This window comes from Gallinula chloropus (assembly GCF_964237585.1).
Source record: "Gallinula chloropus genome assembly, chromosome: 7".
In the NCBI taxonomy this organism is placed as follows: Eukaryota; Metazoa; Chordata; class Aves; order Gruiformes; family Rallidae; genus Gallinula; species Gallinula chloropus.
The window spans coordinates 28,376,355-28,399,866 of NC_140092.1; the positions used below are offsets into that span (position 1 = coordinate 28,376,355).

At 42.0% G+C, this 23,512-nt stretch overlaps 1 protein-coding gene across 1 annotated transcript in view; it reads right to left on the bottom strand.

Moving 5' to 3' along the window:
* ARHGAP10 (Rho GTPase activating protein 10) overlaps positions 1-23,512 on the bottom strand; it is a gene marked incomplete at its 5' end in the record, with an annotated part of 157,446 nt that overhangs the window by 82,243 nt on the left and 51,691 nt on the right. Inside the window, 6 exons of the mRNA XM_084266799.1 lie at positions 1,241-1,347; positions 2,975-3,104; positions 7,453-7,557; positions 9,883-9,993; positions 13,164-13,265; positions 15,285-15,356. Of these exons, the coding sequence (XP_084122925.1) occupies positions 1,241-1,347; positions 2,975-3,104; positions 7,453-7,557; positions 9,883-9,993; positions 13,164-13,265; positions 15,285-15,356 (627 nt within the window). The remainder of the gene's footprint in view (positions 1-1,240; positions 1,348-2,974; positions 3,105-7,452; positions 7,558-9,882; positions 9,994-13,163; positions 13,266-15,284; positions 15,357-23,512) is intronic.

A 23,512-nucleotide genomic window follows, 5' to 3' on the forward strand; every position in this document is an offset into this window, starting at 1 on the left:
AGTATTCAGAAATCAAATAAATTTATCTGTGAATGCTGCATGAGTTGTACTGGATTTAATCAGGATTAACTGCACATTTTAATTATTTCTTGTCTTCCTCAAGATCTCCAGTCACAGGAGGTTGTCACCAAAGGAGTAATTGCATTGTGGGCTTCAAAACAGGAGATCTTTTAATACAGAAAAAATGGCTTCATAAGTGTTTTAGAATGCTGAATGCTTACACACAGACCATGTTAACTAAAGTGGCTTATTATAATTAGAGTAAATCAGGATAAAAAATTCGTAGAGGTACTGAAATGATTAAGGAAGCCAAATGCCACTAATTTGCAGTATGGCAGATCTTTTGAAAGATTCTTCCAAATTCAATATATTTGTAAATATACACAAGCCCTCAACATCATGAAAGTCAGCTCCCCTCTGCCTGAACTAATGTGAAGTAATACCCTGATAAAATTCCTAGAACGTGATTTTCTAACCAAATCTGAAGCCAGGGCAGAGTGCTGCATTTACAGGAATACTGACTCAAGCATTATTTTCCAGCTCTGGATACCCTTTTTCCTTGCAACAAAATGCATTTCATCCATATTAATGCATTCATTTAATGCATCATCTCTGAAGGTGCTGAGTGCCCTCAATTCCCAACTATTTCAATAGGAATTAAAGCCATTGAAAGAACAACAGAGTCTTGGGTCTTGAATATTTCAGATGTTATCAAAGATACCTGAAATTACATTCGGTTGACAGTACAAATTACACTCCTATTAAAATCCTCTTTTCTTGTCCCTCTTCGAGTATTTACATCTCTGAAAGAAAAAGCTGACTGGAGCATGTAAGAAAGAAATTTCCAATTCTATTATATTTTCCTGATTTATATTTTAACAAGTTAAATGCCCCATGGATTAACCAGATTTTAAATGGTGAAACACTGCATGTTACCTGTCCCTGTTCTCTGGTCTTCTAAAAGGAACCAAATGAAAAATCTGCAGAATTCTTAACTATTAATCCAACGATTACTTTAGGTTAATGTCCTTAAATGCCAGACTGAATTGCATGAGAAAAAAAGGGGGAGAGGTGAGATAGGAGGTATAGAATGACACACTGGTTTGGGTTGGAAGAGATGTCAAAGATCATCTAGTTCCAACCCCCCTGTAGAGGAAAAGTACTTGACACGCCTTATCTGAGACATCCTCTGGCCTCAACACAGGGCAAGTATAAGAGTACAATACAAAAATATACTTACAGCTTTCCCTCCTGATCTGTGTTCAAATGGGACCATGGTGAACTTCTTTGTCTCCTTCCTATACGTGCAGTAGTGCTTCACCCAACTGGAGCCAAAGGGAGCAGGCCCTGCATAAAACAAGAGGTGTTAAGTAGCAAGTACTTTTTCCAGTTTGTGCTTCTTCTTTGCCTGATTTCCAAAACAATACTGAAGAGTCCTGCTTAATTCCTCATAACTCATACCTTTGTTTTTCCACACTCCATTAAGATCCTTACACAAAGGAATACAAATGTTAAGCAGCACTTACAGTGCTAAAAACTGGCAATATGTAGTATTCCAGACTCATGCTTCATGAGAAGTGGAACGAATTGTTAACATCTCTTTATCACACTATGACAGACTAAATAATCTTTCCCTGTAAAATAAATACTCATTGGAAACTTGATTTAGGCTGAACCTGAAAACCTAGTTTTACATTTGGTAACTTGAAGCTAAGTAACTGCAGATTAACTGTGTGGCAATCTCTACATTATCTGCTGACTAAATTTTAACACTATTACTACACAGAATCCACTGGAGAACCCAGCCTACAGCAGACTGCATTGCTGGGACCTGCACCTTAACACTAACTGTTAAAACTTGGGGTTCTGACCCTCTGCATCTCCTCACTTCTATTAATTTACTTTTTTTAATAAATAAAATAATAAAATTAAAAGGTCTTCAAAGGAATCATCTCTTTTGAAGGACCCTGTCCCAGAATATCAGGGGAGCCCTCCATGAGTGGCTCAAGCTGACATGAGCACTTCACTGTTCCTACCATGGAAGGTCTCACTGTCATGCTCCTCCCCAACTCAGCTTCAGACATATCCCCCTCTTCTGAGTCTTTTCAGCTGATTCTAAAGCTCATCATGACCAAGACCAGTGAACTGATCCCACAAAATAACATTTTCCTCTCATTTTTTACTGCTAGTTCTCTCAAAACTCATTTCTGAACATTGTAATACCAACATTTCCATCAAGAATGTTGTAGAGTCTTCAATATGTGGAACATTTTACAGAAGTCTTTACTTAAGCAGGAATCAATTTAATATCATAAAAGCAAAAATCTTTCCTTAGCGTAAGCAAAAGAAACCTTCCACAAGGGCACACATCTAAGAAAGAGCTTTATGCAAAATACCTACTAAAAAAAAATTTACTTTGTGGTCATTCCTTGAGTGGTAAGAGCTCTGCCTCATATTTGCCTTTCTTACTAGAGAGAGAAAGATTTGTAGTTGTTCAGAGTATTGACAGGATATGATTTGTGTGACATACACCTTCGCAGCAAGATTTTCAACACTAGCTCTCAGCACATAGCCAGCTTTATTTGACCCTATGGTTACAATCAGGTAATAAAAGTGCATCACTGAACCAAGGAAAAAAGAGTCAATTTCATTATGCTAAACTAGCCCAATTTTGAGAGGTTAATTTGACAACTTGTGTCTGACTACAAATGACTGACAGTTCTAGGGAAGGTCATGAGTAAAGGATTAAAAAAAACCCATGACATCCACCCTTTGGTCAAATAAAACTTTGCCAAATTCAGGCACCTTTGCTCTTTTCATGAGCCACAGCAACACTGTCATTAGAGACTTAGAACATTTACTCTGATTAGTCTGTTTAATTAACTATAAATTCTTTGCATCCTCACATTACCCCTGGAGAGACTTGTCTGTATGCACAACATGGGCACTACTGGAATATAAAAATACACCTTACGTTTTTCCTGCACATAGAGGTAGCCTTCCATTGTAAAGTGATTTGCTCTTTTGTGTTCCTGAGGATTTCTTCTGATCTTGTTCATGAGCTCCTCTACTTCTGACCTTGTTCCTTCAAAACGATTTCGTATCTAAAACAAGACAGCAAGAGAATGGAAGAAAGACTTAATCTTCCTGGCAGACAGGAGTTAGAATAACTATTTATAAAATTAGAGAATAATTCAGGCTAATTCAGGATGGTCAGTGCAAATTTCCACCTACATTTACTCTTCAAGTTTTCCAATGTTCTCCAAAATTCAAGCATGGTTTAGATATGAACTGTGGTAATGGTAGAAAACATACAAAGATTGCCAGGGTAGATACCTAAAACAGTGCACTGACCAGTTCAGAAGTGAAATACTGAGTGTAAAATTATTTGATTTGAATATTCAAGTTTTCTTGAATAAAAATATTACTACAGATGTTAGCTTAATTCATGAGATTCTTACTAATTATCAGGAAGGGCAGGATTTTCTGTGGTTATTGAGAAAAAAGCGACAGGAATGTCACCAACAATGTATACTTGTTGAAACTATACACACAGCAAATGTTTTGATCACACACAAACAGAAGCATGCAAAGAAGACAAGGAAAAAAAGTCCAGTTGATTATTCTTTCTGAATGTCTCTTAGTCCAACACAAGCAGCTGCAAGAGAAATGGCTATTAGAATATTAATAAAAATGATCAAACAGTAACCACATCATCAATACATTAGACAACAGGACAACGGAAAATAATAGAGCAGGACACTTGACATAAGAAACTCTTCAGCACAGTCTGAGTAGCAATGGAAACTGGCCAAAGAACAAGTAACACCACCAAAACAATCATGGCAATACCCATTTTTCTCCATGTACCCACCTGCACAAACTGCACAACCTGAAAACAAACATTTAAATTCCAAACTGGCATTTTCCCCAGTTGGTACAAAGACATTGAGGGCCTGGAGCGTGTCCAGAGAAGGGCAACAAAGCTGGGGAAGGGGCTGGAACACAAGACTGATGAGGAGTGGCTGAGGGAGCTGACACTGTTTGGTCTGGAGAAGAGGAGGCTCAGGGGAGACTTTACTGCACTCCACATCTACCTGAAAGGAGGTTGTGGTGAGCTGGGGGTCAGTCTCTTCTCACAAATAACCAGCGACAGGACAAGAGGGGATGGCTGCAGGTTGTGCTGGGTGAGAAACAAGGAGAAATTTCTTCTCAGAAGGAGTGGTTGACGTTGGAATGGGTTGCCCAGGGAGGTGTTAGAGTCACCGTTCCTCAGGGTGTTCAGGGAAAGGTTGGATGAGGTACTCAGGGACACGGTTTAGTGAGTAATACAGGTGGTAGGGGGACAGTTGGACTAGATGGTCTTGGAGGACTTTTCCAACCTTAATGATTCTGTGTGATTCTATGAGTTATAAGGAAAGAACATACTCACAGATGCATGCTTACATGTCTTGTTGGTTTTTAAGAGCACTCTTAATTTTCTGAAAATGGATGAGCTGCTGAAAATGCTGCCCCACTCCTTTATTATTTTCCCCAGGACAAACATACAGTTGCACACACTGACAAACATATCACAACAAGTGGTCACTCTTGTGTATAGAGAGTTAATACACACCATGCTCCTGACTGCCCATCTGTACCTGTAGATTCCAGATTTATGCTTGGAAGGAGTTTATTCGTGGACACAGCTCATGCAAGTGGTCAGAGCAGCCACATACACCAACATGTTTTAGAGGAAAGCTGGAAATACTCTTTAGGTGATGACTACGAACAACTACTGCCTTATCTCCAGGCAAAGCAACTGCTCTGAACCCTCCTCATATCCAGCATCTCAACTCCAGCTCACATCTGCTCACAAATTGAGTTGGATTCTGCACATAAACCCATTTCCAAGGCTCCAAGCAACTTTCTAAGTTTCTTTTGATAATTTCCTAAAGAGCTGCATGAAAAATATACTCTGTACTCAGGACAGAGGCAAGAAAACTGATAGTGACAGACTGCTCATACCTAAATCTTCCTGTCTGAACACTGACTGTCCCAAGGCCCATTGTTTTAAATGATCCTGCCAGGATCTCTGTCTTGGCTCTGCAGTGATCACAAATCCAAGTCTGTGCCCGAGGAATAGGGGACTCCAGACACCCCAAGAAAATTTATATGTCCCTTTGTATTGTGACAAAGCCAAGCTTAACCAGGGGTTGACCACAGCAGCTGCACCAGCATGGCTCAGCCTCCTCTTCCCAGGGAAAGCCAGGTGTGAATGCAGGGCAGGAGAGCATGGTTAAGGCTGCAAGAATCCTTGCATTGGGTTTGGTACAGCACAGAGACAAGAAAAGTCCCAGGAGTGTGGGGGGAATCTAGCTGGGAGATGCAGGACTTGTACAGGAAAAGACAGAATCAGCTTACTGGAGTTTGGGATACAAGGCTGGGGTGTTGGGGTTTTTTTCCTTTCCTCTCCTTTCCTTTCCTTTCCTCCTTTCCTTTCCTTTGGCAGGGGAGTGAGGGGGAGGCAGAGTCTGGGGCAGGGTGTGGAGAGGAAATCCACAGCCTAATTCCCAAAATAAAAACAACCTCAATGAAAGGCAAGGTAGTTCCTAGAGCTTTACTGGCAACTCTCAAATCCCTTTCCTTTTCCAGCTAGGGTCTCTGTACTGGATCTTGTACCCTTCACTTCCTAACATGTCAGCCTAGGGTTCTGCCAGCAGTTCAGCTGTACCACATCCAAGCCCCAGTTCCTTTTTCCTTTGGGATGTCTTGTTCATCTTCAACACAGCACAGAATGTGCCATGTCCTCTCATGATCTTTTCAAATGCCTCCTCCTATTCTCCTCTTACCTCAGATAGCCCTTAAGCCTTGCCTCCTCTCTCTGCATAGCTCTTTGAATCCAGGCCATTCTTTCTATCTATTAATAAAACCTGAGCTGTGATGCCCAATCTCTTTGGGGTTTCCCAGGGCACACTGTACTGCCATTCAGTCAACTGAAAATGCAGCTGTTGAGGTTGGGTTCCTTTCTTACTGGTCATTACTTCTTCAGATCACTTCACTGGCACTTTTCTATCTGTAATCCCAAATCCAGCTCTTCCAAACTGTATCACAGCATCCCTCTCAAGTTTCATTCCTTGCTGGTTTTGCATCAGCTCCCCTCTATCCACTGCAGCTCCGTGCTGCTCCTCACTGTCGAGCTAAGCACACACACTGGAATTTCCTCCAGAAGCACTGAATTCTGCCACCAAAGCCTGCTTATGAAGTTACCACTCCTCAGTTTCCCTTTCCAAACCAAACAACAGCTCAAAAGGAAACTTGATGCTTCAACATATGGGAAGAAAATTACAGGAAGGGTACGACACATGAATCATGTCACTCTGTGTTACAACAACCGTAATCCTCTCTGCTGCATTCCTGCCTCCCTGGCTAGTTAAGCCATTTCTAAAAATAGACTGTACCCTCCACAAAGTAGTTTCTGTGTCTTAATTCTGGGTGCACTTAGAGGTCAACAAAACAGGCACACCAACATGAATTGGTCGTTCACAGTAAGGTACATGGTTTGTTGCATGCCAAGAGGCCTCTGGCACATCCAAGGTCCTCTGAGCCAGTCTTATTTCCAACAAATCTTAAGGAAGCAAACAGACCATCTGACCAGTGACTCTGCCAGTCCCGTTGCTTCACTCTGTCACCTTGCTTCCTGCTCTCCCAGTCTGGAGCAGACCACACCAGGCAGTTCAATGTGAGGGTTACACTAGCTAGTGGTGGGCTCTGGTTAGCCTGCCCTTGAGGAGCACACTGTTTTGTTAAATACACCCAGTCTCCTCCACTCCAAACCAACAGGGATGCTCATGCCTAAAAAGGCTTCTTCAAGATAAACAGAAACTCCAAGTCACAATGTCAGCAGAGATGCCAAAAAAAAACCCCCAAAACCAACCAACCAACAAAAAACCCCAAACCCAATCAAACAAAAAAAACACCCACCCCCCCCAAAACCCCCCAAAAAATTATAACCCCAGCTATTTTTCTTTCCTTTTCTTAGCTATGGACAGTGTAGCCCTAACAAGCAATGACCCTCCAACACAGCCACCACATACTCAATTTCAAACACACCAAAACCACTGAGATCACTGGCATGTCATTACCTGTACCCTTTTAATAGACTTCATTCAGGTTTAACCTCTTTCAGTGATAATCCTTGGGCTATGTCTCTAAGAAACTGGAAAAAAAGAACGGGAGACCTCCACTTTGCGTTTGTTTTGCAGAGGAGTATTGGAAATGAAGAACTTCCTACTGGAACCGAGGGGATTTGTTCAGTGATGTGGTTTGTTAGCCAGGAGATGGCACTATATCCCCAAGGTTCGCAGGCAATACAGGAAAGCACTGGCAATACAGACACCGGACCCGGAGTAACTTCAGCCTGTGACTTTACTCAAAAAATCAGAATCGGTGCAGATATCGACCTCTACTTACATTTTGTATGTTTATCTGCAGGGCCGTTTTGTAATGATTGAAGTCTTCAGCGAGTTCATATCCTTGGTGATAGAAAGTGAACAAGCCCTGAAAAAATGAGAGCACCTGAAATACAAAAGGAAAGAAAAGACTTGTTAGAATTAAAAGCTCCATCTACCAGCATATGATTGCTGCACACAGCCTTTACTGAAAGATGAGAGATGACAAAATGATTATTTCTAAACATATTTCCACTAATGCCTACAATTTATGAATAACTATTGAGAGTCAGATTATCAGCTATGTATATAGACATTTTTGGGTGGTCCTGTCTCTGGAATGTCACAACCAATCTCTGATATTCACCACAGGAAATGTATGTTGCCCATCTCCCAAACTTTCATATATGATGTTTTCCTACAGCTGCTCCAATATCAGTGATGTCTGGCACAAATATTTTGGACAAGGAGATAGTAAGACCATTCTGCCTTTTAGGCACCATTTTCCTGGTCATTCCCCTCCCTGCTAATGACCACACTGAGATAACTCATGAGAGTCAACTGGTTTGTTTAAAGAAAGCAGCTTTCCCTCCAGTAACTCGATCCATCAACTGCTTTTTGTTTAGAGATCTGGCTGCTGCCAGAAGCCCCAGACATCCATGCAGCAGCTTCTGGCTGCAGTGTTTGGGTTTAGAATGAACAAGTTCCACTGTACTGGAAACAGGGTGAGGTGCAGCACTGCCTACCTCTCCTGTTAGGTTCAGGTTGTTGAAGGGAAGCTTCCAGAGGGAAGAACAGCTCTCTCTAATCAAGCAAACCAACAAAGATATTTAATATAGTCTGAAGTCATATGCAAACAAACCATCTTCAAAAATGGGAAAAAAAAATCCACATGAATTTAAAATATTATGAAAGGGGATAACAATTTGGTACTAAATCATTTCAGTTTACTACCCCAGTGTAAAGTTCAAATACAAACTGAGCAACATAAAAGTGAGCCCCATCCAGAAGGAGCTTTCAGAAAAGAGAAAGGGACTTGTTTCACAAACATAATTCGAAGATTCATTACTCTTGTCTGGCTCTGAGGAAACCTCAAATGGTTTAAAACAAAAGAACTGAAACCAAAACTAGGATTAGAAAGAAAATATTAAAAACTGGAAAATAATCAAAAAATCCCTAAAACCAAAAAAATCCAGCACCACATCAACAACAAAAAAATCCCACACAACCATTTTTTCACAGCATTTTCTCATTCCTTGAAACATGCTAATATATTTAAAGCAATCTATTCCCACCTAAGGATTTCACTTTTTTTTTTTTTCATATGGGAATAAGCTATATTAAAATATACAACTCTCCTTAACTGCATAATGACCAACTAATTTGATGAGGGTCACTCAGGACTTTTTTTCATTATTCCATTAAAATAACTGTATCAGAGTAAAAGGACAGTCTTGGCCCAAAAGCACAGACTTCAGAGCACAAGTGAATGGAAGACACTTGTACAATCCATCCTCCCACTATCTCAGCACTACACTTCCTGTTCTCTTGTTGTTTTATAAAGTTGCATTTATACAATATATATAATATAATACATATTTCTAATATATGCACAATTTATATACTACTGAGGCACTGAACAGGATGGTAAGGAGGCACTGAAAAGGGTTGCTCAGAGAGGTGGTAGCTGCATCCTCCCTGAAGGTGTTGAAGGCTCGGTTGGATAGGGTTGGTTGATCTGGTGAGAGGTGTCCCTGCCCATGGCAGGGGGTTGGAACCTGATGATCTTTGAGGTCTCTTCCAGCCCTGACCATTCTATTATTCTATGATACCACAAAGGTAATTGTACACTTCAGAAAATTATACAATAGGCTCTTCTCAGAGACTCGAGTCTGGTCAGTACACGTATGATTTTCAGTAAAATTTAGTGGAACCCATTGATTTCTGCACAAATTCAACTGCAACCAAAATCAAACATATCAGTCTACTTAATAATGAGCTTTAAGCCAGCAGCACCCTCATAGTTCATATCTGTACTCCTTCCCTAACAGGCATCTAAGGGCAACCTTCATAAAGAAAACACAATTCCTTGCATTAGTCAGAAATAACGTTTCAGCAGTTAATAAAAGAAAACAAACACAGTAAGTGCAACCTCCAAAACATCATCTTGAATCCTCTCTTCCAAATTACACCATAAATGGAGGTTTCCACAGTACAATAGGATGTTTCACACATTTTCTGATAATGAACATCAACAGACTCAATAAACCGCAGTGACTGAGGTGTAGGCTTTGAGATGCCTGGCTGAGTGCGACTGCACTAGGAATTTGCACAAGTTCTCTTAACTCACATAACTGCATAAGTCTTCCAAAAAAAGGGAGCTCCTCAGTTCTTGTCCAACTGCACTCTTCCTCCATCTCTCATGAATGACAGCGAATTCACTGGTACTTACAGGTTCCACACACTCAAATGTCTTCCGCTCCTGTATCTCCTGCAACTTGCACACATACTCCAGGGACAGGTCATAGAAGTGTTTTCTATTCAGCTCCACTTGGTTATCTGCCTGCACACAGAATACAGCTAATGAAGTTTCAGAGACATTCTGCAGACAGCTTTACAAATGACACATGTATAGCATACAAGTGGCAAGTGATAAGATGATTTGCTCCAGACTGGGATTTGTTCCTTTACAAACACAGCTCATTTATTTACTTTTAAATGGCAGCAGCAATTCCCCTTTTACTAGATAAGTTGCTTTGAATCATTAGGCTACATTTTTAGAAATATTCCAGTAACATCACTTGAAGCTTCTTTACTGTGGAATCCAAGCCAAGCCAAACACACTGGAGCAGGTACTTGTGCAGTGCTTTAATAACACTGAAATGTGCCTGCCCAGAGAGGGGGGCTATCAACATCTTCCATTAGAAAAGGGGGGAATCATCTCTACAAGTCAAACTAAGGAAGAAAATGATGTTATTGTTTAAAACCACTTTGCTGGTACTGGAACCTTTACTTCATAACCCAAATAACCAGTGTAAATAGACAGAATGCTACTGTACCCATCCCATAATTGTGCTCCCTCTGACTGGCAAGAAAAGCAATTTTTAAAAAGTTAACTTGTTGGTCAGACACTTCACAGATTTCCACAGCACATCAAATATTTAAAAATTCAGCTTTACTAGCCTCAACTGTTTTTTAGCTCAGCTTTGCTGAAATGCCAACACCACGTTGGTGGTGTACAGTCATATTTCAGCTGCCATTCATCCACACATAAATATTGAGCTTTCTATCACGTAGGTATTATTTCATTAAGTTATTACTTAAGGTACATGTGCCCTGATTAAACTATGAAACTTCAAGTACTGAGTAACAGAAACTGTTATTAAAATACGTTAAAAAAAAGGCTACAAAGGGATATTCTAAATGATTAACACTTAGTCTTTGGCCATGTGATAATACCAAACAGTTCTACATTCAGTTACAAAAGGGAAGGGAGAAAGGGTTAGGTGAAAGGACCTGACTTATTATGATACACTGTCTTGTAAATACTGAGATTACATCCTTAGGGCAGAACACTGAGTGCTATGCTTTAAGAGGATAAGTCAAATTAGCTTTAAGACAGTTCTGCCTTAAGACCTACTTTGCTTATCTCCTCAGTGCTGGAAATCTGTCAGCAGTTAAAGGGGTATAACAACAAATACCATTAAAAAAATAAAGCACCTGTATGCACATCAGTAAGAAAATGTGTTTCAACCAAAGCATTTTCATGCATCCTGTAAACTCAATTCAATAGGAATTGAGTCAAAGCTCCTATCAGGACACACATGCACTGAAGAGCAGCTGTGAATGGGTCTACTAGGACATCTGGCTATCAGACAGTAAGTGCTCTACATACACCAAAGCCCCACATAAGCTGGTTTCTGTCTCTCTGCTTTGTTTTCTGGCTGTTAATCGTTTTGGTTGCCTCTCCTCCCTCCCCCAAGAATAGAGTACCCAAAGCAGCTATTTCTTTAACTCCTCCCAATTCCCCTGTAAATAATCACATCTCTCCTCAGTTTTTGGAGACAAGAGCTGCCCCACACCCCCTGCAAGCTGACTCCCTCCTGCACTGTAAAGAAATACAGAAACAAGAGAAGTACCATGCCTCAGTGAAATCTCAGGAACACCCCTCCACTAAGAGCATGAAAGGCTCTGTTAAAGTAAGACACTCATGGCATGTTTTTAATCAATTTTTTGTCAAATTTATACCTGCATCCTCTATTTACTCCAGTCAGGAATCAACACAACTAGCCACACAAAACACTAAGTTAGGAAGCTCCCATGTAACCACATACACCTACTTTCTAAGCTTAGGCAAGGAAGTTTTCCCTATTTCAGCACTCCCACAACACGCTGCAAGTCCTATTTTTAACTGCCTATGTGTTTCTACTCCAAAATTAAATGCACAAATGGAAAAGCCTGACTGAAAAATATCACATTTTTTGTTCCTGAAACTTTGAAGGACAGGTAAAACAAATCTATTTGCTCATTCTAGTCTTACACGTGCTTTAAAACGTCAGACTGTATTTAATACAGCTTCCAAATGCCTCTTGCAGGCATTTTGTATTTTTCTATTGAGGTCAGGTCTCCTTTCATACTTGGAAATGTGGTTCTCTATATCATCAGGAGATCAGAATTAATACTTTCTCTTTTTTTGGCATCAAGTTGCATTGGTGCAAGGGCAGGTCCTGACACAGGTGTGATGCTCACTGACATCACCAGGACAGCTCCACTCCCCAAAAGACACTTGTTTGTGCACATGAGCACCTCTGTTGCAGACACAGTATGGAGAAGTAACATCCTAGTGATGGTGAAGAAGAATTAAGACTTCCTAAGGTTCTAGCTAACTTGTCAGTTATATTAACCATTTCTTATGAAGAATAGCATAGATTATTTGGGGTGATGTAGAAGGCAGGGAGAAGAACTGTTTCTGAGGAAAATATAAAGTGCTTCATGATACAAGGTATTTATAGAGTAAACATTAATAATTCTGACATAATTACATTTCTCTGGGGAGAAAAAACCAAACCAGAAACCACCCTTATGCCTCCAGCAAGTCTCTACAAGATTTCTCTACTGTCTTCTCACGTACTATTTGCTGTGGCTCCAAAAATAAAAGCTATGACAAATAAGGATGATAATAAACCCACAGGGACAGAAGGAATGCCAGGCAAAACAGATCTGGTTTTAAGTTACAAATTGTCAACAAACTTTTTTGTAGCATTGCTTAGGGAAAAAAAAAAAAACAGAACAAAACAAACCCCAGATCTTCAAAACATGAAAAAAGAAAAAAAAAAAAAGGCACAAACCCACTTCCTTCAGGAAGTCGAGCTGTGCATTGCACTAAGCATTGACACAGGACACATAGTCAACACTTACAATGCAATGCAAATTATGTGTATGGTAAAACCTCCTAAGAAATGCAGTTTTTCCACAATATACTTACAACTTATGATTCCCTTAATTATATTTTTAAAAATTAACGTGATGTTCAGTGTTTTATGAACACACCAAGTAAAGCTCTGGATTCAGAAAACATCAGGAGTGCACCACTAAGTTAAGCAAACACCAATTTTCTCACCAGTATTTCCAGTAGGTAAGAATTTCTCTTCCACTACTGGGTTTGCATTTGCATAAAACATATTTACTGACTCAAATGCCTTTAGGTTCCATAAGAAAGAGAAGCCACAATACCTCTTGCAATTGTAGCTCTTTCTTCTTAGCTGATAAATTCAAATGCTTTTCTAGCAGACTGTAGTTCTTCTCTGTCTCTTTATCAAACTTCTTCTTTTCCTCCTAGGCACAGAAACAAAATGACATCCATCTAAATATAAAAATGTATTAAAAACCTACTTCTGTCTTGTTTTAATATTATAATTAATCAGAAATAGAGAGAAACAAACTATTATAGCTCCACTAACTAAGGAAAAGTATGTTTCCAACTCATTTTAAGAATTAATTTCAAGGCAACCTTGACATGAAGCCACATTGATACTCACCTGAACATGAGCCAGCAGTGTGCCCAGGTGGCCAAGGTGGCCAATGGCATCCTGGCCTGCATCAGGAATGATGTAGGCAGCAGGACCAGGGAGATGATCATCCCCCAGTACTGAGCTCTGGTGAGGCCATACCTCAAATGCTGTGTTCAGTTTTAGACCCCTCACTACAAAGACATTGAGGGCCTGGAGCGTGTCCAGAGAAGGGCAACAAAGCTGGGGAAGGGGCTGGAACACAAGACTGATGAGGGACAGCTGAGGGAACTGAGACTGTTTGGTCTGGAGAAGAGGAGGCTCAGGGGAGACTTTACTGCACTCCACATCTACCTGAAAGGAGGTTGTGGTGAGCTGGGGCTCAGCCTCTTCTCGCAGATAACAAGTGACAGGACAAGAGGGGATGGCTGCAAGTTGTGCTGGGGGAGGTTCAGGTTAGAAATGAGGAGAAATTTATCCTCAGAGTGGTTGGACTTTGGAACGGGCTGCCCAGGTCCCTCGGGGTGTCCAAGGAAAGGCTGGATGAGGTACTTGCAAAACCACATCCCTAAGTAATATAGGTGTTAGGGGGTCAGTTGGACTGGATGATCCTGGAGGTCTTTTCCAACCTTAATGATTCTGTGTGATATAATTTAAAGCACTGGGAGCTGTTGAAATGGCCTCGTTCTTTACCACCCAAAAGGCTGTTGAAACAATCCATTCATTACAGCTGCTGCTATGGCAATTTAGAATTTACATTTAGAACAAACTCTCTTTTTCCTTGGAAGACTCCCTACACTACAGACCAAGTTTTTATTGTTGGTTGGGATGTCTGATGGGCTTCTCAGAAGCCCATAAAATTACACAACGCTCATTGTACTGTGAATCTGTACTGGTTTATGACCAACAGAGCATTTTCCATTCATGGACACTGCACTCATATTCTGAATATGTTAATCATTGCTGCTAAAGTCAAAATGTACAGTGCTCTCAGAACTGAAACGTTACTTTGGCTATGAAATATCACAGCTGATGAAGTCATGAAATTATAAAATAAAACACCTACAGAGTGGTAGTTTAAAAATGTTTGAACTGAGTTTTGCAGCAGAAAACTGTGTTAAACAGCTGGGATTTTTTCTTTCCTTTTCTTTTCTTTCATCCTTTTTTTTTCCTTGAATAAGCATTTCAATTTTTCAATGGAAAAATTAAAGTAGACAGGCAGAAAGAGGCCAAATTTGTCCTTGTTACTTTTGCACAAAGCTAGTTGCTATTTAATACATGCTGTTTACTTTGCCTTTTTTTTAAATATACACATCACAGTGACAACCTTTAAAAATTACTGAACTTCTTCATGAAAAATATAAAAAATTTGTGAATGAGATCTTGCCTTTAGCTTCTCCATCACACTATTTTCAACTCATACAGAGGCAATGAGTTATTTATTCAAAACAAAACACAACAAAAAAGCAAATTTCACTTTGAATGTTGCTAAAATACAGTTAAAAGCATGTGGATGGATGAAAGAGCTCCTTTGGGTTGTCAATGTTTTTTAGCCTTCAGTTGTGCTGAAATACAAAGCAGAAGAGGAAGGCTGTTAGCTGGCTTGGTCCTATCCCACACAGGAGACATGGCATGGGAAGGAGGGAAGGAAGGGAAAGGACACATTGTTCTCTTTGTGAAAGATACTTTCCATTTGTTTCTGAGCAAATCCTCAAAGTAGACCAAAAAAAAGTGTGAATGCATGAAATATAAACAACACTATCTCTCTGCCAAATACATGCCATTACTGCAAGCCCATCCAAGTAGATAAATTAAACAAACATGATAAATGCAAGGAGGAACAAACCTTTACAGCTCCTAGCTGCTCTTTCCTAAATCTTTCCAAAGGTTTGATCAGAGTTTCAGTAACACTGAGTGCCTAAAGAATAAAAAACAAAAGTAATAATTAAAAAAATGCACATAGGTTAGGTTTCTGTACCTGGGCTGACAAGTCACTTTAGCTTCAGCAATGAAAAGAAAAGAACAAGCAAGGTCTGGGATAAAATAAAGTAGAACCATACAAGGTAGGACTGAAGTCCTAACACACACACACCACACACACACACAATCACATCTCTCAGTTCATTCAAGCTTTCAAACTTTCTATCCCTTCTTTCAATCCACTTTCAGAAAAACTAAATCTAAAACAAATGCAGAAATCTACAGGCTGCAGCCAAACTGCCACAGTATTACTTGTGCCAGTCTTCCAGATCAGGTTGGTGGTCTCAAAGACTGAACACGAGGAAAACAACATTCACCTGGGGATACAACAATTATTACAAGAAACACTGAAGACAACTGGAGAATAGACTCCTCAGGAATAAGTAATAATAATGACAATAATCGTTTAACACATGGGTAAAGTCATTAACCATTTGATATTTTTATTTCCAAATATTTAAGTACATTAAGAAAACTGTAATTTAACCTGAGTTATAAAATCAGGAGTGAAGTCAAGATACAAGTTCAGTTGACTGGGTGAGCATCCACCAGCACACCTAGGATAAATGGCACCATAGTCATACTGAAGAGAAAGATGAAGGACACAATATGCCATTATAAGACAGAAAACTTTTGCTTATTATACCTGGTCAGCAAACACAGCTTCTAGTTCACCTGAAATGTCATTGGAGAGGATACAGGGTAGGGTTTGGTGCAAACAAGACTTGAAACTTAAATAGTGTTTGAAATTTCAGCAAAGGTTGTAAGTTCTTGAACACAACAGCATCACAGAAACAATAGCAAGAGCCTTGGAGGTGTGGAGGAGCAGATGGGATACTTTTGGTCTCAGTCCTAAAACCTACAGAGCAAACTGTGCCCAGAACTGGGCTTAGCACAGACATGGGGCTGAGCTTCCTGGAGTGCAGGCAGAGCTCGCTGGAAGCCCACCTTAGATACAATGGAAGGCTTTCTCTTTCTTCCCTCACCACCCACAACCCCCCCTTCAAACATGAAAACTTTCAGGTAAAACATTGCAGGCTTAAACTAGCCTTGGGGAACACTTCTGAGAGCTCCTATCATAAAACACAAGAGGGATGCGTTACAGATTTGGCACAACACAAATCTGAACAGCCCTGTCTCCTCCCACCCATCCCTGGGGCCATGCAGGGATTACTGCAGGAGTCATCCTGCCAAGTCACTGTAACCAGGGCAACCCAGACCTTTAAGCAGCCACTGCAGCATGCTAACCTCTGTGGCTAACTGGAAACCCAAAGATCTGGCAAGTCTGGGCTAAACTGCATGTTGCAGAGTCATCCACACAACAGACACGTCCTAACTTCAGAGCACTTGTGGCCCAAACTTTTTCTTTCCGAATCTATTTCTAAAAAACACTTCAAGCACCTTTTGGTGCACCCTTGATGGGAGCAAAACCAAAATCAAACCCGACAATTTTGTCTCTGAAAAGGGTACAGCAGCACCGGGCAACCGCGACACAGGAGACCTCTGGGTCGAGCTGGGGGTGGGGGGAAGGACAACAGAGCAACTTCTGCCACATCTCCAGCCCAGCAGAGATTTCCTGAAGAGTCCATCCCAAAGCACTGGGAATGACCTTGGTGGCTGGAAAACCATTGTTCCCTGAGCTACCTCCACTCCCACCAGAAAAGCCAGGGCAGTGAAATGCCCAAACAGGAGCTGAACTGTGGTTCTCAGAAGGATTTAGCCCACGTGGCAGCCTGTGCACGCAGAGAGTCCAGAGGAGGCTACGAAGATGATGAAGGGCCTGGAGCATCTCCCCTGTGAAGAAAGGCTGAGTGAGCTGGGGCTGTTCAGCCTTGAGAAAAGAAGACTAAGGGGGGGACCTTATTAATGTTTATAAATATCTGAAGTATGGGATGCAGGGGGACATGGGCAGCCTCTTCTCAGTGTCTGTGGGACAGGACAAGGGCCGATGGCCTCAAGTTGGAGCCCGGGAAGTTCCACCCCAATCTGGGGAAGAACTTCTTCCCAGTGAGGGTGAGGGAGCCCTGGGATAGGCTGCCCAGGGGGTGTGGAGTCTCCTTCTCTGGAGAGATTCCAGCCCCATCTGGACGCCAACCTGTGTGACCTGTCCTAGGGACCCTGCTTTGGCAGGGGGTTGGACCTGATGATCTCTGGAGGTCCCTTCCAACCCCTATGATTCTGTGATCCTAACTACTCAAGCAGGTACCAGGAGTCCCCTGGGCAGTTCTGAGGATACTCGAGTTTTTCTCATTTTGTCAGGCTTTCCCCCCTCCCAAATACACCTCAAAATAAAATAAAAAAAAAACCATCCACCACACACAGTAAAGGTTGTGGTTTATAAACCAGCAGGTCTGGCTGCAAATCTCTTGGTCTGCTACACTCCTGTGCAGCATTAACCATGGGAACCTCTACAGGAATTTGTTTGAAGCACAAAATAATCTTTAAATCAAAACGGGATGTTCCCTCAGTGACTGCCAACACTTACCAGTACTATAATATGCCAGTAATTCTTTCATTAAAAGAAGAACAAACCTCCTCTCCTTCCAAAAAAAAGCATTTTGCATAGCTTAGGCTTTTGTTAGCAGATGCCTCTCCAGCAGAATCTTGCCTGCCATGCAGGTATTTATAGTTTCCCATCCCCCTTGCTTTCTGTGTCCAGGTTAAACAACGATGCTCTTGAGTATTCTGTGGTGAAGTGGGATTTTGTAGATCCTTGGTCATTCTCATGGAGCTTCACAGGAGATCCACACATAAAAATGTAAGAGGACTACTCCCTCCTCACTGAAACAAGCACCTGTGTGAGTTTTCATGTGTACAAATACAAACTGCCAACCAAGACACAGCTGGTAATTTTAACACTGAATTACAGAGCTGTTCTTCTCATGTGCTGAAATTTAAAAGCTCCTAATTAAAGTATGCACAATACTAGATTTAATTGTGAGGCATTCACACTGCTTTCCTATACTTCAAACCCAGTGGTTGCAGCTGCATGACAAAACCACTGCTTCCACTACTATTCTTTCATGTATTTGTATCTTGGAAACTCAAAAAAACACTTATTTGTTGTTGTTTTTTAACCATGGATTATAGATCAGTATCCAAGAAATGTCAAATTCCCCAAGTGTGAGGAAATAAGCTAAGGATCACTTGACTCTACTTGTCATTATCACTCATGCTGTTTCTTAACAACTAGGATCACGTCAAATGTATAATTTCCAAGAAAAGTTGTATTAGGGAGTTAAGTTCAATATTTATTAATAACAAATTACACATTCCTTCCTCTTTCAACTTCTGTCTTGAATCTTAATTTCGTCCCTCTACTTCTCTTTCTCTGACCTCTGGGTGACTATAATGACAGGAATGTATTATTTGAAGAGTGCAAAAAAACCTCCATTATTTTCTTTCTATCTCTGGTTTACTCAAACCTTACCTGAAAATATGCATATACTCAATTTTAAAATCTGAGAGGCAAACTATGGCAGGTGTAAGTTATAAATGAATCAATATGAAGAGGCCATGTCTCAGGTAACAGTAACTGAACATGCTTTATGAATGTCAAAGCCTCAGGAGCGCTTTCAGAAGTGTTTAACCCAGTGCACACACGGGCCTCAAGCAGACACTGAAGCTGCTTGTGGTATTCCTCTTCTGTTTGCTGCACCTATGGAAAAGTCAAAGAATTACCTTAAACTTACACCTGGCAGTAGGAGCAATAAAGTCATTGTTGTCATCACCTCAGAAGATCACAGTATCCAACATTTCCAACATCTTAAACATCATTTTAAAGCAGGCTTTCAGCTTTGTCTATACCTTCTGATTTCAGCTGCCTTTAGAGGACTCCATCTGCTCAGGCAGAGAATGGTGATAATCCTGACTTTTCCAGCTCCACATTCCTCAAAAGTAAGGAACTGCTCACAGTTTAAGGTGCCCAAACCAACATTTCCTAAAGCAGCTCATAAAGAAAAGAGCATTTACAGCCATTGGTCAAAGCAACAAGCTCCAACAAGTAACTCAGCAATCAGTTCCAGGCCTTTTAGCCATCCCTTCTAAGGGAAGGTGGGAATAGCTGTTTAGGGAGAAACAAACACCTCCTCCTATACAATGGAACCCAACAGACAGCACCATCCACTAGCATTCAGTGTTCTTCATGCTTCCTCACCCTCCTACAGTAGGCAGAAGCCATGTCTCCAAGTTCCCACTCCCCCTGAGGGCACAACCAGGCTTGTCTTGCAGAGGAGGAAGGCTGTAAGCATCTATTGTGAAGGAGTATCAACCCTCAAGAGGTGCCCAAAGCTCAGTCCAGCGTCTGTGGCTGCAAAGGCTACACCAACCTAGGTCAATCAAAATCTCTTTTACTTGTTAGACAAACACAGCAGCGGCCTCCATTGCATCCTAAAAATGTCCTCTGATCTCAGCTTTTACGGGATCAACTGGAAATTACCTATTACTCATCCTCAACTCAGTGAAGTTAAGATGCACACTGGCTCCGCTCCACTCCGGCTCTCAGTGTTCTCCCATATGGGGCAGGTTTACTGGGAAGGAAAAACCCAGCGAAGCCCTCAGAACACACCCTGCTGCAGACCACACAGCGACACCAGAGTGCTGAGCTCCCAACTCACAGAATCACAAGGTTGGAAAAGACCTTTAAGATCATCAAGTCCAACCATCCCTGTCCTGTGCTAAACCATATCCCTGAGCACCTCATCTACCCGCCTGTTAAACACACACAGGGGTGGGGACTCAACCACATCTCTGGGCAGCCTGTTCCAGGCCCTGACAACTCTTTCAGGGAAGAATTTTCTCCCTCACATCTAATCTAACCCTGCCCTGGCACAGCTTCATGCCATTTCCCCTTGTCCCATCTCCTGTCACCTGGCTGAAGAAACCATCGCCCACCTCTCTACAACCTCCCTTCAGGTAGTTGTAGGTGGTGATAAGGTCTCCCCTCAGCCTCCTCTTCTCCAGGCTGAACACCCCCAGCTCCCTCAGCTGCTCCCCAGAGGATTTGCCCTCCAGCCCCTTCCCCAGCCTGGCTGACCTTCTCTGGAATTGCTCCAGAACCTCAATGTCCTTCTTATGGTGAGGAGCCCAGAACTGGACCCAGCACTCGAGGTGCAGCCTCACCAATGCCGAGTACAGGGACACAATCCCTTCCCTAGACCTACTGGCCACACTATTTTTGATATAGGCCAGGATGACATTGGCCTTCCTGGCCACCTGGGCACACTGCTGGCTCATATTCAATTCTTGATACCAAACAGAAAAGAGTTTCCCAGAGCATAAAACTGAGACATTTCTTTGTAGATGGGAGCAGGAGTGTTTCTCCCCTCAAAGCAAAGATGGAACCCGCCAGGCAGTAGGTCAGAGCTCATGTAACTGAGCAGCTGTCCATATAACTGGATCTGGGAAGGAAGTTTTGACCTACTAAGTGCAACAGAGAACATGGGAAGGAAGACATACCTAGCAGTGATTCAATAGCAAAGTAGTTAACAGTGCTGCTAAATAAAGACATTTACTCTCTAATAAAGAGATTTACTACTTAGAGCTGCCCTCCCACTTACAGAGGCTCTAGCTCTTACGTGTTTTTCCTAGGAAATTGCAACATTCAAGCTAATAAAAAGCTGATTCTGACACCTTCAGTGCTGGGGGAAAGGGAATCACTGCTTTGCACAGCGATTTCATAGAATCATAGAATTTTTGGAGGTTGGAAGGGACCTCAAGAGATCATCGGGTCCAACCCCCCTGCCAAAGCAGCTCCCTAGGACAGGTCACTCAGATTGGCATCCAGACGGGTCTTGAATCTCTCCAGAGATGGAGACTCCACCACCTCCCTGGGCAGCCTGTCCCAGGGCTCTGTCACCCTCACTGGGAAAAAGTTCTTCCCCATGTTGGTGCGGAACTTCCTGTGCTCCAACTTGCAGCCATTGCCCCTTGTCCTATCCCCACAGACCACTGAAAAGGGGCTGGCTGATTCCCCCTGCATCCCCTGCTTCAGATAATTATAGACTTTAATTAGGTCCCCCCTTAGTCTTCTCAAGGCTGAAGAGTCCCAGCTTACTCAGCCTATCCTCACAGGGGAGATGTTCCAGGCCCCTAATCATCTTCGTGGCCCTTCTTTGCACTCTCTCCAGGAGATCCCTGTCCTTTGTAAACCAAGGAGCCCAGAACTGGACACAATACTCCAGGTGGGGCCTGACCAGGGCAGAGTAGAGGGGGAGGATCACCTCCTTTGACCTGCTGGCTATACTCCTCCGGATGCACCCCAGGATCCCATTGGCTCTCTTAGCCACCAGGGCACACTGCTGGCTCATGGCCATGATTTGTTACTGAAACTTCTCAAACCATGAAGATCTGTGCCCGAAACCCTGAGTTAGGTAACTCTGCAGATACAGTTCCACTGCTGAGGACATCAGACGTTCCTGGTGAAGCCTTCATCTCCATTGCTGCTTTTCCCACGAGAACACCATTTGCTCTTACAGTCACACAGATATGCTCCCAGTTACCTGCCCAGCCAACTCTCCTGCCAGTATGCCCTGCAGATAGTGTGCCCTATCTCCCTAACCACTTCCCAGCGCTGGTTTTGTACTTTACTGGAGCGCTGGTGATTGCAGTCAGGGCAATCCACACCCAAAACTCGTTTGTTTGCTTTCAAATGCAGGTTTTCTTCTTGTAAAAGAGTCTGGATTTTCTCACTCTCCAGAGTTTTCTCTTTAGCTTCAGCATTTTAAATAATAAAAAGCCCTCAGCCACACATGGGGATTACAAATGCAGTTGTTTGGGCTTCCTGGATTTTAGGAGGATTTTTAAGGTAGCCATATAGCACATTAATACTTGTGTGTCTTTGTATGCATGCAGAAGATACAAAAAAAAGTGATGTCCATTCCACTGCATTCATTTGCTGTGGAGGAAGCCATCTGGTAACAAAAGAGTCAGGCAGACAGACACATCTGTGTTGGATAAAATCCATTTTGTACATTTCTGAGATGCCAGGAGGCACCTGTAATAAAACAAATCATCTCCCTCTCAGTTGTCATTGTCTTATCAAACCCTTTCTCAAACTGTTCCAGAGAGAATTTCCTAGACCACTAGTCCCCTGTCCCACAAGCGATGCTGCAGGCAGACTGCTCTGCTTTGCACTTTCTAGCTCTTGCAAAAGCAGCAGCTTTGGCTTACAAAGAACAGACTAACAGGATTCCTGAGTCTCCCCCCTCTAGCCAAAAGTTATTTCCTGTTCAGTGGAAGTTTATGAAGGATCCAAATGACAGACAGCTAAACATGCCTATCTGCTGTGCTGTGCTCTGCTCTGAAAGACTGTCTGCATTTATTCACTTGCCATGAACCTGCTGGCTTCAAAAATTAATTGGCATTAGAAGCAGACAATACAAACAAATTCTTTATTTTTTTTAAAAGAGATAATTAAATTATCCTATCTGAAGTAGGGGAAAGCTGTGGGTAACTCCTCCAAAGACAGACAGACCTCCCCTTCACAAGCCCAACACACAGGAGCTGAACAGCATGACACACCAGAGCACTGGTCCTGTGCAAGCAGAGGATCACTGCTAGTCCATGCTTTGAAACAAGAGGTCAAATAAAGATCCTGACAAAGCAAAAAGGCTGCTTAGGAAAGGAAGTGGTACAGTGCCCGTTTTCTGTGTTCATGGCAAAGCTCATCACTGAGCAGAAAGATGCTGTTGAAAGGCAAGGAATTCAAGAGCAAACAACAGCTTCAGTGTTCAGTCAAGAATGAAGCACTCCATTATTGTCAGCGCTGTCCTCCACAAGAAACAGTGGTGTTATTAACCACCAGCAAAAGCCAAACTGGGGACAGTTTTACAATGCAAATTCCAAACATTTCCCATTAATGAAATAACAGAATGAATATTCTCTAGCAAGTTGTTGGTCTGCATGTTGATGCATGTGAGGCCACGAAATTATCTGGAAGCAGCAGCTTGTGACAACAGAGCTTTTCAGCTACTCTCAATCAGAGGTGAGAAAAACACACCCAGAATTGGCTCTGTATGGGTTTTTCCCAACTGTATAGACAACAGTCATCTCTATTTTATAGGTCAGTGTGCAAGTTCATATGTAACTCACAAA